Genomic DNA, 17787 nt, shown 5'->3' on the forward strand with positions numbered 1-17787 from the left:
TTGAGGAGGGATTCTTTGGCTGATGCTGAGGGTGCCAAAATAAGCTGGACACTGGAGCCAACTGCTGTTGTTGGAAGGATACTGAAAAGAATCTCAAATGAACAGGAAGAAGGAAGTTCCTTTTCCTCTATTCCTGCTTCCCATTCTTCTATAGAAATCCCATTGGCAGAACCTAACAGGACATCATCTGTAAAGGAGAACTTCAGTTTGCAGAGTTAGCCCCAGCTTCACAAACATATATGCTGAGAGATAATACCTCCTACATAATAGAATATGCCTTTTCATTTGCACATCCTTTAATTTTATTGGTTTTTTTCTCTAATGTTTTGCTTCTTGATTTGGGTGGTTAATTTGGTAATTCTTTCTCCTTTTAAATTTTTTTTTTTTTTTTTTTTTTTTTTTTTTTTTTTTGAGATGGATTCTCGCCCTGTCGCCCAGGCTGGAGTGCAGTAGCGCGATCTTGGCTCACTGCAAGCTCCGCCTCCCGGGTTCACGCCATTCTCCTGCCTCAGCCTCCTGAATAGCTGGGACCACAGGTGCCCGCCACCACGCCCGGCTAATTTTTTTGTATTTTTAGTAGAGACGGGGTTTCACCGTGTTAGTCGGGATGGTCTCGGTCTCCTGACCTCATGATCCGCCCGCCTCAGCCTCCCAAAGTGCTGGGATTACAGACGTGAGCCACCATGCCCGGCCTTTCCTTTTAAAAATCTTAATAAAATCACTGAAGGCTATATTACTGAGCACTATTTTAACTATAACCCACAGCTTGATAGGTATGTTTTCATTATTGTTCAGTTTTAAGTATTTTCTAAATTTCATTGTAACTTCATCTTCCATGCTCCATTTTTTACTCATTCTTTACTGTCTTGATTACCTTTTAGGTATAGATTTCTATTATGTATAACCACATTATGACTAGAGAATATGGTCTTATGACAGTAATCTTTTGAAATTTGTTGGGATTTGCTTTATGGCCCACTATGCAATAACATTTTGTTATGTTTGAAGAGAATGAATATTCTGCTATTGTTGACTGCTGGCCTCTCATTTTATCTTTTAGTATAAAATGTTTTAATTCAAAGCTTATACTACTACACATACACAAAATGGTATTTTGTTCATTTGTTTTATTTATACAGGTTCAGAATGTTATCTCTTCTTGATATATTGAATGTTTATCATCGTAAAGTGATTCTCTTTAGCGCTTATGTTTTTCCTATTTTTCTTACTTTAATATATGTATATCAGTTTTCTTTTGGTTATTTTTTGCTAGATATATCCTAATTTATACTTTTAACGTTAACTTTCTCAAGTTTTTTTATGGGTGTCTCTTATAAAGAGCCTACAGCTGGATTATGCCTGATCTATAACTGGAGTATTTAGTCTGTTTATGTTAATTTGATTTAATTATACATTTTATATTTTTTCTACTTTTTTTTTTTACTCATCTTCCTTTGGACTGATTATTTTCTAACGTTTCTTTTTCCTAGTTTACAACTTATATGCATTTTTTACTTTTTAGTTGGTATTCTATATATTTTTTTGTACATACATAGCTTATCAAAGTTAAACTCAGTATATTTGCATAACTCCCAGACAGTTCAAGAAGTTTAGTATATTGTACTCAATTCCAACTTTATATGCAATTATGATTTTATATTTTAGTCCATCTTTCTTGTTGTTGTAGTCATGTACATAATGCTTATTTGGATTTGCCCGATGTTTATCCCTTGTATTCTTTATTTCTTCCTGCATCTCAGACATTCTGTTTGGTTTCACTTTGCATCTGCTTGTAGTGTAGAAAGTATCTTTTGGTTGTGAACTCTTGAGTTCTTATTTATCTGAAAATGCCTTTAATTTGCCCTCTGTCTTAAAGGGTATGCTATTCTGTATTAACATCTAATGTCTCATTATACTGAAGGTAGAGTTGAGATAGAATTCTGTCTTTTCTAGTTTCTGTTGTTGAGAAGTCAATTTTTGCTTCTTCGATCTATCTTTTCTTGCTGCTTTTAAGATCTCTTTACCTTGATTTTCTGCATTTATACTGTTGAGATTGAGTATGGAATTGTGTTCTTTTTCTCTTTATTTAATTCATTTTTTAAAAAAAATTGGGTAAGATTTAATGGGCTTTTTGAATTTTCATTAGTGGTGTTGATCAGTACTATCAATGTCTGAGTTACTCTTTAAATTTTGACTACTTCACTATCTCTCTTTTCTTGAACTCTGATTGGATATATATTAGACCTTTCTCTCTCTCTTCATCATGTGTCTTATTTCTCATAATTTCCATCTTTTTTTCTACATGATGCATTCTGAATAAATTCTACAGAACTGTCTTCTGGTTCACTGTTTTTTTCAGCTGAATCTGATCTGTCAGCGTGTTACATTCTCAGTGTTTCTGTGTAAACCACCCTAGTCTTATGACTCTTCATCTACTATAGAATTAAATTTGTGGCCATTGCCTAGTTTATTGGTCTGATCAGAAAGGATAATAAAACTTATATTAGCTTCCAGAAAAGGGCCAAAGGGCCTAAATTCCTATATTAAATCCAGAGTCCTGGAGGGACTATCGCATTATCTCCTTAAATATTTACATATCAAAAGGAATAAAGCTCTAAAACTTGGAATCATCTCTAGGTCATCTGGCTCCTGGAGAGATTTTATTTACGTACCACAGTGTTCTTTAGAATTCAGTCACATTACATTTCCTAGACATCCCCTTTCAAAGGAAAGAGGACAGCTGACTTCTTCCTCTTTATAAGCAGAGAAAAACCATTTTTCTCTACCCTTGTACCTATCCAATGGAAGATCTGTCTATTTGAATAGGATAATTGATCTGGTTTTCATGTGACTGCCCCAGAAATAAGGCCTGGGGCGAGAAGTAGGGGCAACACACTTAGTTACTATGAGAGAATTAATAAGAAATCTGTGATCTAGAATACCTCTATTCACATTCAAGATGAGGTAAATAGAGATGAAGATTAAAAACTCAACACTTAGCTTTCTGAATAATCTTGCCTTACTTCTGAACTGATAGTTAAATTTGGGTGCATTTAAGAATATGCTTTAATATGTTATTCAACATTTTTGGTTGTTTTCAGCAGCAGCTAGCCCTACTTGAAATAGAAGCTGAAATAATGTTTTTATTTTGAGCAACTGTGAAATAAGTTATATATGTGTATTAAATGATTATGCTTTGTTTGTAGACTTCCTTTTTTTGTTCAGTGGTGATGTTATGTGGTGTTGGAATTATTTTTGGTTTTCTCATTGAGTCTGTACATTAGCTGTTGAAATGCTAACTCTTCCTTTTAGCCATAAAGTTATTGAACCAACTAGCTTACTCTTTGAGAGCAGTTGGGCTCTCCTCATACTTTAAAACACACCACACACACACAAAAGTATTTAGGGCTATCTTATTGGCTTTCTAAGAATCAGTCATGTACATAAAGCACACCAAAAGGCATTTCATGGAAAAATATACATCATTTGATTTTTAGGTGGACATGGAGGAAAGGATAAACTTATCAGTGTAAGTCAATTTTGAAAAAAAAATGTCTTCCTATTGGTTTCCTTTAAGCAGGTACAAAAATCTCAAATGTATGATATTCTACATTATTCTTCATAACCCACCCTTCTCTCACACATTTATATTCCTGAAACTTTTTTTTTCTTGGAAACAGAGTATAGCTCTTGTTACCCAGGCTGGAGTGCATTGCTGCGATCTCAGCTCACTGTGATCTCCGCCTCCCAGGTTCAAGTGATTCTCCTGCCTCAGCCTCCCGAGTAGCTGGAATTACAGGTGTGCACCACCACGCCCAGCTAATTTTTGTGTTTTTAGTAGAGACTGGGTTTCACCATGTTGGCCAGGCTGCTCTCGAACTCCTGACCTCAGGTGATCCACCCACCTCGGCCTCCCAAAGTGCTGGGATTACAGGCGTGAGCCATGGAACCCAGCCAAAACTTAAAATGTAACAAAATAACTTTGTACTGAAAGGCATATGCCTGACATAGTCAGTACTCCATGAAAATTAGCCATTCTTCCTCTTAAATATCATGGTCTGTGTTAGGCCTCTTAATGTGAGATTGTGTTGTTACTCTATTATTCTACTAGGTTACCTCTTTACTTGATAGCTTCACAGAGCAGAATCATTCCTCAGGCCAAATTATGGAGCAGATATCATATTAAAAATACTTTCCTACAAATAAAAATTTGTATTAATGTGCCATCTTTTCTATTAATAGCCTACTTTAAAAAATAATTTGCTTTAAAATTATTTGCTAATTTCATATGCCTTGAGAGTTTCATAGTTTTTATTAAAATGGCAAAATCACAATTACTTTTGCACCAACCTTATTTCAAACAAAAGCTCCTCTGTATTAGTGTTCTGTAGGTTTCTCCTGATTTTTCTTTTAGAAATACATAATAGCATTAGCTTCCATGCCTCAGATCTTTCAGAACACTCCTGTATTAGTCCATTTCACGCACTGATAATGACACATGGGGACTGGGCAATTTACAAAAGAAAGAGGTTTAATGGACTTACAGTTCCACATGGCTGGGGAGGCCTCACAATCATGGTGGAAGGCGAGGAGGAGTAAGTCACTTCTTACATGGATGTGGGCAGGCAAAGAGAGTGAGCTTGTGCAGGAGAACTCTTCTTTATAAGACCATCAGATTTCATGAGACTTATTCACTATCATGAGTACAACACGGGAAAGACCTACCCCCATTATTCAATTACCTCCCACTGGGTCTTTCCCACAACATGTGGGAATTCAAGATGAGATTTGGGTGGGGACACAGCCAAACCATATCAACTCCCCTTCTCTTTCAGCCTTGGCTTTACTTGATCTACTAGTTTCCTGTGTTTTTGCCCTTTATTTCAGTTCTTCAACACTTGTGATTTAAACAATTTATTGGGTATTTATTACACACTTTCCCTGGTTGAATTCTGCTTGCTCAATTAAATAACATATCTTTAATTGCAACTAAAACATGACTGTTTGGGTTTTATTTGATCCACCTGACAATTTGGTATGAAAAGGAATATGGATCTCCGAATCTGTAGGTTCCATGTCTGCAAATTCAACCAACCATAGATTGAAAATATCCTGAAATAAAAAACACAATACAGTATAACAACTACTTACATAATGCTTACTTACATTGTATTAGGTGTTGTAAGTAACCTAGAGATTATTTAAAGTATACAGGATTATGTGTGCAGTTTATGTGCAAATACTACCCCATTTTATATAAGGGATTTGAGCATCCATGGATTTTGGTATTGAGGGAGGCTCAATACCAAGAGGGAGGGTAGGGAAGGGACTAAAAAAGGAAAGAAAATAGCATTATGAGTTTGGTGAGTTCAAAGAGTTGAAAGATTATAGAATTTCTGGCCACCCATTTTATAGGATAGCCATCTGCCTTACTGTACCAAAAGCCAGTTATTAGTGGACAAACAGAGCTAATGCAAAGGAGCTTTTGTTTGAAGTAAGATTGGTGCAAAAGTAATTGTGATGTGGATACCCTGTGCTATGGGAGGAGAGAGGATCCAATCCTCTGAGGTATGACTATAGTTGTTACTAGGTATAAAAGGTTTAGAAATCTAAGCTCTGTCCACTAATAACTGGCTTTTGGTACAGTAAGGCAGCCAGCTGTCCTATGAAATGGGTGGTCAGAAATTCTATAATCTTTCAATTCTTTGAACTCACCAAACTCATAATGCTGTTTTCTTTCCTTTTTTATTCCCTTCCCTACCCTCCTCTTTCCATAGTTTTGCCAGAAATCCACTTGTGGATTTAATTTAATGCAGATATGTACATAATGTACAGATATGCAGATATGGGCATAATTTAATCTAGATATGTAATATTTTGACCTTTCTGATTGCAGATGCTTGGGAAAGTTGTCTGTTGAACTTGCATTAATCAGTTAAGACATTTTAGATTGCAAGTAATTGGAAAACTCAGCTCAAACTGACTTACGTGAAAAATGGAAATTTATGGTGTATATGACTGAAAAGATGTTAAAATATTTTTTTCATAGCTTGTTTCAAGAAACTTGAAAGAATGTCATGAGGACCCAGTGATTTCTATATACATATATATTTCTTATTATGTATTATGTATATCCTCATATATAATATACTGAAAGATCTGATGTGCTGGAATATATACATATGTGTGATCATGTATATTACATATGATCATTGTATCACTGATATACATATATATCATATATATTTATATATATGTACACACACACACACACACACACACACACTTCTCCTCTGTATTGGCACCATTTTTCATACAGCCTCTCTTTATTATCACAGAATTTTTGCAGCTATTCTCTAACTTATGATCCCTCAGGTTCAAGTCTAGTAGAAAGAAACAGTTACCTATTTTTCAGAATACCCAGCAGAATTCTTACCACATTTCATTGTCTCCATTTGGTCATGCTGCCATCCCTGAACCAGTCACTGTGGTCAGGAGAAGGGAACACTCTCATTAGTTAAGCCCCAATTCAAATTACAAATTAATTTGTGGAACTGAGTTGAATCAACTCTTCCAGAGCTATGTGGACTAAGACTTGGGAAGGGCTTCTGCCCAGATGATAGGAAATGATTATCTAAAGAGGAATGAAGGGTTACTTGAGGGCAAAGGTAGAATTTCCATTACATGGAAGTGAAGGTATTTTTCCCTTTTCTTTAACCCTTACAGAGCCACTCCAACTTTGTTTTTACTTCTAATTTCCTTTTTTGCTTTTTAAAGTGACTGTTCATCGAGTCTTTTGTTATCTTTATCTAATTTCCTTTTTTGCTTTTTAAAGTGACTGTTCATTGAGTCTTTTGTTATCTTTATCTTCCTTATCATAGAAAACATACATTGAACTAAGACATGATCATATAATCTGGAAAAAAATACCTTTGTCCATTTGTTTATTACTGTTTTATAAGCTATGGATAAATATACACAGCAGAGGCTACATTTTACATCTTATGAATTTCACTGAGTCACATATCTGAGAAGGACTCTGATGTTATCTAGACTCTGTATCAATCCCCATAACACCTTGTACAAGTGATAACCTAGTCGAGAGGGTGGCAAACTGCAGCTCAGGAATAGGCCAAATCCAGCCTGCTGCTATTTTTGTAAATGCAGTTCTATTAAAACCCAGTCATGCCTATTTGTTTATATTGTCTGTGACTATTTTCATCCTACAACAGAGGAATTGAGTAGTTACAACAGAGACCTTATGGCCCACAAAGCCTGACATGTTTACTATCTGGACTTTTACCGATAAACATGCTAAACTCTGGTCTAGCCATTGCTTGAGTGTACTCTGGTGACAAAAATTCTTTCTGAGGGAGAATCATTTCTAGAAGCTCAATTATCAACGAACAAAAAGAATGCTACTTTCATGTGTCATCCATTCACTTAGGTCTAAAATAGTATCCCACCTAGGAAATTATTTCAGTTAAAACACAAACAACCTGGTTTCACACCTAAATTGTATCAAATTAGACAAATTTTTCTTGCCTAAATGAGTTTCCTTGCTTAATAGTTAAGTTTTAAAATATTGATAACCTGTATACACACACACCATGGAGTACCATGCAGCCATAAAAAAGAATGAAATTATGTCTTCTGTAGCAATATGGATGGAGCTGAAGGCCATTATCCTCAGTGAAATAACTTAGAAATAAAGTCAAATACCACATGCTCTGACTTATAAATGGGAGCTAAACGATGGGTACACATGGACATACAAAGTGGAATAATAGATATGGGGCACTGTAAAAGGTGGGAGGTGGGTAAGGGTTGAAAAAATACCTGAATAGTGAACATTGTACTTCATAGGTGATGAGTACTTTAAAAGTGTGGACTTCACCGCTATGCATTATATACATGTAAGAAACCTGCACTTGTATCTAAATCACTAAAAATAAATAGAGACAGAATGAGAGAAAGAAAGGCAGACAGAAAGGAATTAAGAAAACCGTATTCCCTCCTAGCAGCTCCATGATCAGATAATGATTTTGTCTGTATACACCGAGCTTTTTAAGGACAAGATGAACTTTAAAATGTCAAAAGCAATCCTTCAAAAATATACAATTCAATCAATTGTATTTACTCATTAAAAAAAATCCCTAGTTATCAATTGAGTAAACATATGGCTGTCACTTGCTAGGTTCATCAAAAAGCATACTGCATAGTTGTCGTAACATACTCATTTTGTGATTGTTAGCTATATTTGAATTATAAATGTCGAGTTTATTTTCAAGACTATGTAACATACAATTTAACATGTTGCTATTGCATAAATATGCTCCATTCATCTTTTGAGAATGTTTAAAGCAGCTGTATTTATTTTTAGAATTGAGTTAGTTTCAGCTTGGATATTGTGGGGATTGCTAAATCAACCTTTTAAAAAGTTTAGGCTGGACATGGTGGCTCATGCCTGTAATCCTAGCATTTTGGGAGGCCAAGACAGGTTGATCACTTGAGTCCTGGAGTTTGAGACCAGCCTGCGCAACATGGCAAAAACCTGTCTCTACAAAAAAATACAAAAATTAGCTGGGTGTAGTGATGGGTGCCTAGGGTATTCCTAGCTACTGAGGAGGCTGAGGTGGGAGGATCACCTGAGCCCGGGAGGTCGAGGCTGCAGTGAGCCACTCTAGCCTTGGTGACAGACAGAGTAAGACCCTGTCAAGAAAAAGTTAATAAATAAAAAATAAAATGTTTAGTACATTTAGCTACCTATTTTCTTGGATTGTAGATAAATGGAATCTTGCTTCAATGATCTAAGTTTGAGTGTTTTTGTTCTATTAAGTGACAGTGCAAACAGTGCTATCAACCTAATGAAATGGATTAAAATCCACAAAATGTACTTTGAAACAAACTAAATTAGTACTTGTTAATCTTGCTTAGTATATGATTGATAAATATTTAAATACCACATATTATTTACTTCCAGGAACCCTGTTTTAATATAAAGGATTACAGAAGGTCTATAACTCAAATTTTATTTGAATTTTATTACTTAGTTGATTTAGGACGGAGATGTGCTAAATATTATTTATCGCATGCTCTGACAAGTAGTTAATTCTAATTAATTTTTTATAATATTAGACTTTTTCCCTCTCTGGATTCAGTATGTGTGTATCTCAAAAATGATTTCAGAGTATTAATATTGTAAATATAGCAGTGATAGGGATAAAAATATCAACATTTAAGCTCATAGCCTGAATGTGCTTTTAGGAATGATTTTATGCTAATAAAATTTACTTAATGTTGATTTATTTAATGGCAATAACCATGGTAGGTTAAATTACTTATTATGCTAAATAGATGAAAAAGCAACAGTGCCACCATAGACTCATCAATGTGGCAACTAGTAGACTGAGAAGAAGTGATCCTTAATGAAGATTATAAGCAGAATACATAGAGAAAATTAAGATAATGAGTAGTAGGTGAGAGAATAGCACTTTCCAAAATTATTTCTTGGCAGTTCTTTGACACTTTTAGAATATTATTGAAAGTGATCTTTTTCTTTTAATTATTGAAAGTGATTTTTTTTCTCTTAATAACATAAGCTGTTTGGAAACAAATGGGATTCCTTCAGTTTTTCTTAAGAAACCCCAGAACTGTCGTATATCACAGGCCTTGTTTAAAGCATATATATAGAAATAAATACTAAGATATAATGTTCACTGATCTTGAGCACAAGATTTCGTTTTTGGTTTTACTGTGGTTTTGTGTTGTAATTTTCAAATGGAAATAAATGCCCATTCACATTTTATTTTAAAACCATGATCTCTTCTGCTCTCTTTGTAGTGGTCGAGTGGTATTGCAGCTGTTCTGATCTCTTTGCATTGACTTACGGGATGCCATTTTTTCTACTTTCTTTTCTTACCATACTATTACTTAATGTGGTTTCCCTTTCACTATTCTTAATTCTCATTTCCCACACCATTTTTTTTTTTTTTTTTTTTTTTTTTTTGAGATGGAGTCTCACTCTGTCGCCCAGGCTGGAGTGCAGTGGCACAATCTTGGCTCACTGCAAACTCCATCTCCGGGATTCAAGCAATTCTCCTGCCTCAGCCTCTTGAGTGGCTGTGGTTACAGGTGCACACCACCATATTCGGCTAATTTTTTTTTTTTTTTTTTTTGTATTTTTAGTAGAGGCGGGGTTTCACCATGTTGGCCAGACTGGTCTCAAACTCCTTACCTCAAATGTTCCACCTGCATTGGCCCCCCGACAGTGCTGGGATTACAGATGGGAGCCACCGTGCCTGGCCCACACACCACTTTAAATGTTGAGGAACTCCAGAATTCCCTTCGTGTGTATTTGCTGACTTAATATATTTGACCATTTATAAAATAAAAGCATTTCAAAATAGTTTTTAAAACAGAATAGAACAAAAGGTTTAAATAAGTTTCAAAGCGTTTTATATATCGGTGATCTGTGTTGCTATTCTGTGTTGCTATTCAGTAAATATTACGACATTTTTCTTTTAGAATTCAAACCTGATACATCAGAAAGTGCCTCCTCCTAACGATCGACAAGGATCTCCAATACTGTCATTCATCATTCTTGAACAATTTAATGCTATTCGTTTAGTACAAAGTGTTCACCAGTCTCTTGCTGCTCTCAGCAAAGTCATCAGAGGAACTACTTTATTGAGTTCAGAAGTACAAAAATTGGCAAGTGCTTTATTAAACCAAAAGGTAAGCAAGTACTAACTGTATATTTTTATTTCATTGTTATAAGTGACTCCTCCATCACACATATATTTGTCAGGAATCATATAGTGAATAGCAGAAGACCCAAGTCACACTGGCTTAAGCCATATAAAAATTAATTGGCTGATGTAACTGAAGAATCCAGTGGTATCTAGCATTATGCCAGCTTGATGTAGGAACTTAAATTGTCATTAGGATGTCAGTTTATGTTAGCTATCTAGTGTTGCATATATAATGAAATCTATGTTGATTTCACTTTGGGGCAGGTCCCCTATACATGAGCTTGAGTTTTATATTCCAAGCTCCAAGTCCAACAGAAAGAACTCGTGTTTTCCAGTAACGCACACAAAAATCTTAGGATTTGCTTTGATTAAAATCAGTTGGCTCATGCGTTATGCCTATTCCCATACTAGTTCAGTGGGCAGTGTGTGCAAAGCTCTCATTGACCAGAGCTTCAGCCAAATGCCTCTTCCTGGAGCTGGGGATGGATTTATCTTTGCCTTTAACACATATACTGAGAGTAAGGAAATGATGACTACCAGTGAAAAGTCTAGATACTTTCAGAAGAAGGGGAAATCAACACTTCTTGTGCTGAAAAATTGGACCATTTTAAATGATAATAAAATCCATGTATTTTATATCTATTTGATAGAAACAAAAATATGGGATGTTCTGCATAGATTTATTTTAGCTGTTTGGAGAAGAGAAACTTTGCAGAAGTTGGTATCTGGAAAATATTTCACTGGAGTGCTATAGGAATTAAGTTTTCCTTTTTTTTCACCCGCCTTGCTGTTTATACTCAATATAGGGAAACCTCTGATAGTCAACCTAACAGTCCTCTCTGTTTGAATATAAAATAATAGCCTTCCTAGAACTTCCTACATTCACATATACTAACATTAAAATATCCAGTGCTTTTCTACGTGTACAGAAAGATCTACTCTGGCATCTTTGTCTTCTTTTTTATTTTACCTTGAAAAAGAATCTGTTTTGCATTGTTTTTTCTTTGTACATAGATTGCCATCTCTGTTAATCAACCATGATTATCAAAATAGTATAGTTTTGATTTGTACCACAGATTGTAACTAAGTTGTTTTTAATTTGGAGTAGATATATTGTCAGTCATGAAAGATTATTGGCACAGTGAAGGAACCAGTTGGAAAGGATTCTAAACTTTCTAAAAACTTTATTTAATTAACTCATTTAATCATCACAGTAACATCCTGAGTGACATACTGTTATCTCCATTTTACTGTGATGAATTTGAGGCAGTGGGGTGTTACATAACCAGAATCACACAGCAAAGAGTTCCAGAATCAGGATTTGAATCTGGGTATGTCCTGTTGTCATAATAAATGTAAATGCTTCAAATTTATATATCAAAATATAAATGCTCTTGAGAGTATATTTCCTTATCCAACTGTATGCTGTACAGAGCAAAATGTATCATTAAGATGAATTGCTGTTGAATTAGAAGAGAAAATAATAATATAGGAAGATGACATGTAGAAGAGAACAGTAAGTCTAGTAGGACTGATACACAATGAAGTATAATTAGGATTGGATCAGATTTTGAGGTCTCTGAAGCCAAAGAAAGGAACTTGGATTAAATGCTATAGGCAATAATGATATTTATATGTAGAAATAATAGAGCAAAATGGCTAAGAATGTGACTGCTGGAATATGTCTGCCTGTTTGAGTTCTATTCTACCACATAGCGACTGTGTAACCTTGGGTATGTTAATTAAGCGTCTCTAAACTTCTCTTTTCTCATTTGTAAAATGAGGGTAATAATGGTACCTGCCTCATGGGATTATTACGAGAATTAAAACATCAGTACAGTGCTTGGCACATAGCAAGCACCCTACAAATGCTGTTCTTGTTATTTTAGGATAATTTTATTTTGAAAAGCTCTTCAAGCATTTATCTGGTATCATTGTGCAAAATAAGTTTATAGAAATAGGAATACCATGTAGGTTACTGTAATTCTTATCTCAGGAAGAGGTAGTTAAGTTAGGGCCTGGAATAAGATATTTCAAGATGGTTCTATGTGATATTAATGAAAAATGTAAGAGGTAATTGGTAACCCATCAGAGACAGTGAAGAGGTAAGAGGTAACCCATCAGAGATAATGAAGGAGGTTTCAAAATATTCTGAGATTTATAGGAGGGTGAATACCTCCTATATTTAAATACCTAAAGTAATAATGTTGGATAGTGCTTGAATTATCTGTTTTTGACTACCTTCTATTAGGCTGTGGTGAGCTCAAGTAATTGAAACCCCTGATGCAAGTAATACAGATGTATTCAGGAGGGGTACTTCTAAGGGGTTGAGGGGAAATGCCTGTTGAGGGTCAATGTCCCCCTAATTCTAGTGTAGGAGCTAGACTAGAGTGGTAAAATGCCCTGAAGAAACCAGCAAAGAAGAATACTTCTGAGATAATAAATAGGATTATTCCATATCAGAGGCCTTTTTGGACAATTGTTGTACGGTGGCCTTGAAATGTGCTTTCTTGGATAATATCACGTCATCATTGATATATAGTTAGCGTATTGGTTAGTAGGCCTAGGGTTAAAAGAGTCATAGAGTTGAAGTGAAATCACATGGCCAGGCCAGATGTTATTAGAATTGCTGAGAGAGCCCCTGTTAATGGTCAGGGACTGGGGTTGATTATATGGTAGGCATGTGTTTGGTGGGTCATTACGTGTTGTCATGTAGATAGAGGCTTACTAGTAGTGCAAAGACATAAGCCTGAATAAGGGCTATGGCGAATTCGAGAATGGTTAGTAGGATTAAAATAATGAAAGCAATTGAAGCTGTGGGAAGACTGATAGTTGATAGTACTAGTGTGGCTCCTCCGATTAACTGTATTAGTAGGTGGCCAGCTGTAATGTTGGCTATTAGTCACTCAACTGATGCTATTGGTTGGATGAATAGGCGAATAGTCTCAATGACTACCAATACAGGAATAAGTGGTATGGGTCTGCCTTGTGGTAAAAAAGTGGGCTAAGGAGATTTTCATTTTAAACTGGAAGCCTGTAATGACTGTGCCTGCTCATAAGGGGATTGCTATACCTAGATTTATTGATAATTGGGTAGTTGGTATAAATGAATAGGGTAGAAGCCCAAGGAGATTAGTCAAGGCAATGAAGAAAATTAGGGATATCAGTATTAGGGATCAGGTTTGTCCTTTAATGTTATGGGTAATTATTATTTTAGTACAAGTTGAACTATTCATTGTTGAATGGAGATCAGGAGATGACTAATTAGATGATTGGAGGTTAGAAATAGTATGGTGGGAAATAAAATGGTTAATACTCCTATGGGTAGACCTAGAAATGTCAGGGTAATAAAAGAGGTGAATAAATTTTCATTCATTTTCATTCTCAAGAGGTTAAATGTTCTTGCATTTTGATTATTTTTTGTGTAGGGGGTGTGTAATAAATGAAATTTGATAGTTTTAACTGAATAATGTAGAATAAAGTTATGATTATTGACAAGATAACAATAGATTGTGTGGAAATATCTAGTCGAGGCATTCACTGCAGAGAGGTGTAGACCCCCTCAGTCTTTAACTTAAAAGGTTAAAGCTAAGTAGCTTTACAGTGATATTATAGTGTGGTTGTGGATCAAGTTTTGAAATTTTTTAAGGGAATTGATTCTAGGACAATAGGTATAAAACTGTGGTTAGACCTAGAAATTTTTGAGCACTGTCCTTAGTAAAGGCCTGGTCATGTAGCAGTCAAGGTAGTTTAAGCATTCAGGAATCGCATCTGTTTTGATGCCTAATGAGGGAATAGTTCATGAGTGCAGGACGTCTTCGGATGAGACTAATATACAGATGGGTACCTCTATTGGGAGAACTGTTCAGTTATCAGCTTCAAGGAGTCGAAACTCTCTTGGCTTTAAGTCTGCTGTTGGGGTTATATAAGAATCAAAGCCTAACTTTTCATGTTCTGTATACTCATAGCTTCAATATCATTGGTGACCAATTGTTTTGATGGTAATAGATGGGTTGTGAACCTCATCTGTTATAGAATACGTAGGGATGGGAGGGCAATTAAAATTAAGATAATGGCAGGTAAGATAGTTCAGACAGTCTCGATTTCTTGGGCATCTATGCTGTTAGTATGAATTAATTTGTTGTGAGTATTAGGGAAATAATATATAGGACCAGGGAACTAATTAGGAAAATAATTATAAGAGTATGGTCATGGAAAGTGAGTAATTCTTCCATAATAGGGGATGTAGCACCTTGAAGGCCTAACTAAACTGCATGAGCCGTTAAGACATACAGGGTTTAACCTATAACTTAACTTTGACAAAGTTATGTAATGATTTTACTAATATCTTATCAAGAAAGTCATAGAGATTATGGGATTGGCTAGAAACCAGTTTCTGGAGGTTCGATTCCTTCCTTTTTTGCTTAGGTGTTCATGCAGGTTGGTTCTTCGAATGTGTGGTAAGGTGGAGGACAGCTGTAAAGTCACTCTAAATTAGTAAATGATTGTTCAGTTGTTAGAACTTTTCATTTTGAAGCAAAGGCTTCTCAGTTCATCAAAATTATTAGTATAACTGCTGTTAGTGAGATAAGTGAGCCTACTGATGAGATAATATTTCATGTGGTGTGTGCATCAGGATAATCAGAGTAATGTTGGGGCATACCAGATAGGCTGAGGAAGTGCTATGGGGAAAAGATTAAATTAACACGTATAAATATAATGGTGAAGTGGATTTTAGCCTAAGTCTGATTAATTGTAAAACCTGAAAATAAGGGGAATCAGTGGACAAAGCACCCTATCATGGCGAATACCACTCCTATTGATAGGATGTAGTGGAAATGGGCTACAACATAATATGTGTCATGTAAGATAATGTCTAGTGATGAATTAGCTAATATAATGCTGGTTAGACCTCCAACTGTGAATAGGAAAATGAATCCTAGGGCTCAGAATATTGCGGAAGATCATTTGATGTTACCGCCATGCACTGTAGCTAATCAGCTAAAGACCTTGATGCCAGTAGGGATAGCAATAATTACAGCAGTGGCAGTGAAGTATGCCCGTGTGTCTACGTCTGTTCCTACTGTAAATATATGGTGAGCTCATATGATAAACCCTAGGAAGCCAATTGATATTATAGCTCATACTGTGCGCATATACCCAAATGGTTCCTTTTTTTCAGAATAATATGTTGCAATATGGGAGATTATTCCAAAGCCTGGTAGAATGAGGATATAGACTTCAGGGTGACCAAAGAATCAGAATAAATGTTGATACAAGATAGGGTTGCCTCCCCCAGCAGGATCAAAAAAAGTAGTATTGAGGTTACAGTCAGTTAATAGTATGGTAATGCCGGGGGCTAGAACTGGGAGAGAAAGGAGGAGAAGGACTGCTGTAATGAGGGCTGATCAGATGAAAAGGGATGTTTGATATTGGAATAAGGCTGGGGGTTTTATATTAAATTGTGGTAATAAAGTTAATGGCTCCTAAAATAGAAGAAACACCTGCCAAGTGGAATGAGAAGATGGTTATACCTACAGAGGTTCCTGCATGAATTAAGTTCCCTACTAAAGGGGGATAAACAGTTCAGCCATTTCCAGCACTGGCTTCTACCATTGAGGATGCAAGCAGGAAAGAGGGGAGGAGAAGTCCGAAGTTCATATTATTTATCCGGGGAAATGCCATGTCAGGTGCCCCAATTATCAGAGGGACTAGCCAGTTACCAAAACCCCCAATTATGATTGGTATGACCATAAAGAAGATTAATACAAACGCATGGGTTGTAACAATAACATTATAAATCTGAGCATCTCCTAGCAGAGTTCCTGGTTGGCCTAATTCTGCTCGAATTAGAAGGCTTAAGGCGGTGCCCCTTATTCCCACTCATGCGCCAAATAACAGATACAGTGTTCTGATGTCTTTGTGGTTAGTTGAAAACAATCAATGATTGATGAACATAAGTGAAAAAAAGGTAAAATGGCTGAGTAAGCATTAGACTGTAAATCTAAAGACAGAGATCAAGGCCTCTTTTTACCAGCCCTAAGGTGATTTCTCATGTTGAGTTGCAAATTCAAAGGGGCAGCTTCAATCTGCCTTTCCACCACAACGGCAGGAGAAGTAGATTGAAGCCAGTTGATTAGGGTGTTTAGCTGTTAACTAAATTATCGTGGGTTTGGATTCCACCAATCTAGCAAGGGCTTAGCTTAATTAAAGTGATTGATTTGCATTCAATTGATGCAGAATGGTCTTGCAGTCCTTAGATCTGTTACAGAAATTAAGTGTAATTTACTTACTAAGGGATTTGAAGGCTCTTGGTCTTATTTAACCTAAATTTCCAAGTTATGATTAGTATTATTGGAGAGATGGGTAAAAGGAGGGTAGAAGAAATAAGTGAGAGGAGGAGGAGTATGAGTTTTGTGCTTTCGAATTGTCATTTTATTTTCATATTATTAGATGTGGGGAATATTGTTACTGAGAGAATAAATTAGGTGTATATAAAAGTACAGGTAGAGAAGGGTTATGATAGCTATAATAGTTGGGGTAATAAGACTTGTTTTTTGTAAATTCTTGAATGATGGCTCATTTGGGCAGAAATCCTGTTAGTGGAGGTAAATCTCCTAGGGATAATAGAAGTAGTGGGATTAAAGGTGTTAACCATGTTAGTTTGTTTCAGACATGAAATGGTGACAGGGTTGTAGCATTTATACTCAGGTTGAGTGAGTGCTAGGAATGTGGTGATTGTTAAAGCAAATAATCAGGTTTAGAATGGTAATGCTTGGGTTATAAATTAGTACTGCTATCATTCAACCTATATGATTGAGGAGTAGGCTAGGATTTTGTGTACTTGTGTTTGATTAAGTCCTCCTCAACCACCCACCATAATGGATAAAATTGTGATAGAATATTTGTGTTTATTGATGGGAAAATTTGAAATATAATTAAGATAGGGGCTAGTTTTTGTCCTGTGAGGAGAAGTATGCCAGACATTCGAGAGCTTCCTTGGGTCACTTTTGGGACTCCGAAATGAAAGAGG

General features: G+C 35.8%; 1 protein-coding gene across 5 annotated transcripts in view; it reads left to right on the forward strand.

Moving 5' to 3' along the window:
• The window catches only part of DYNC2H1 (dynein cytoplasmic 2 heavy chain 1), a 360273-nt gene that overhangs the window by 265856 nt on the left and 76630 nt on the right, over window positions 1–17787 (forward strand). For all 5 annotated transcript variants that reach the window (XM_054523746.2, XM_054523748.2, XM_054523747.2 and 2 more), the window contains 1 exon segment: window positions 10528–10737. In XM_054523746.2, coding sequence (XP_054379721.1) covers window positions 10528–10737 — 210 coding nt within the window.

The sequence above is a fragment of the Pongo abelii genome, chromosome 9, assembly GCF_028885655.2.
Source record: "Pongo abelii isolate AG06213 chromosome 9, NHGRI_mPonAbe1-v2.0_pri, whole genome shotgun sequence".
Classification (NCBI taxonomy): Eukaryota; Metazoa; Chordata; class Mammalia; order Primates; family Hominidae; genus Pongo; species Pongo abelii.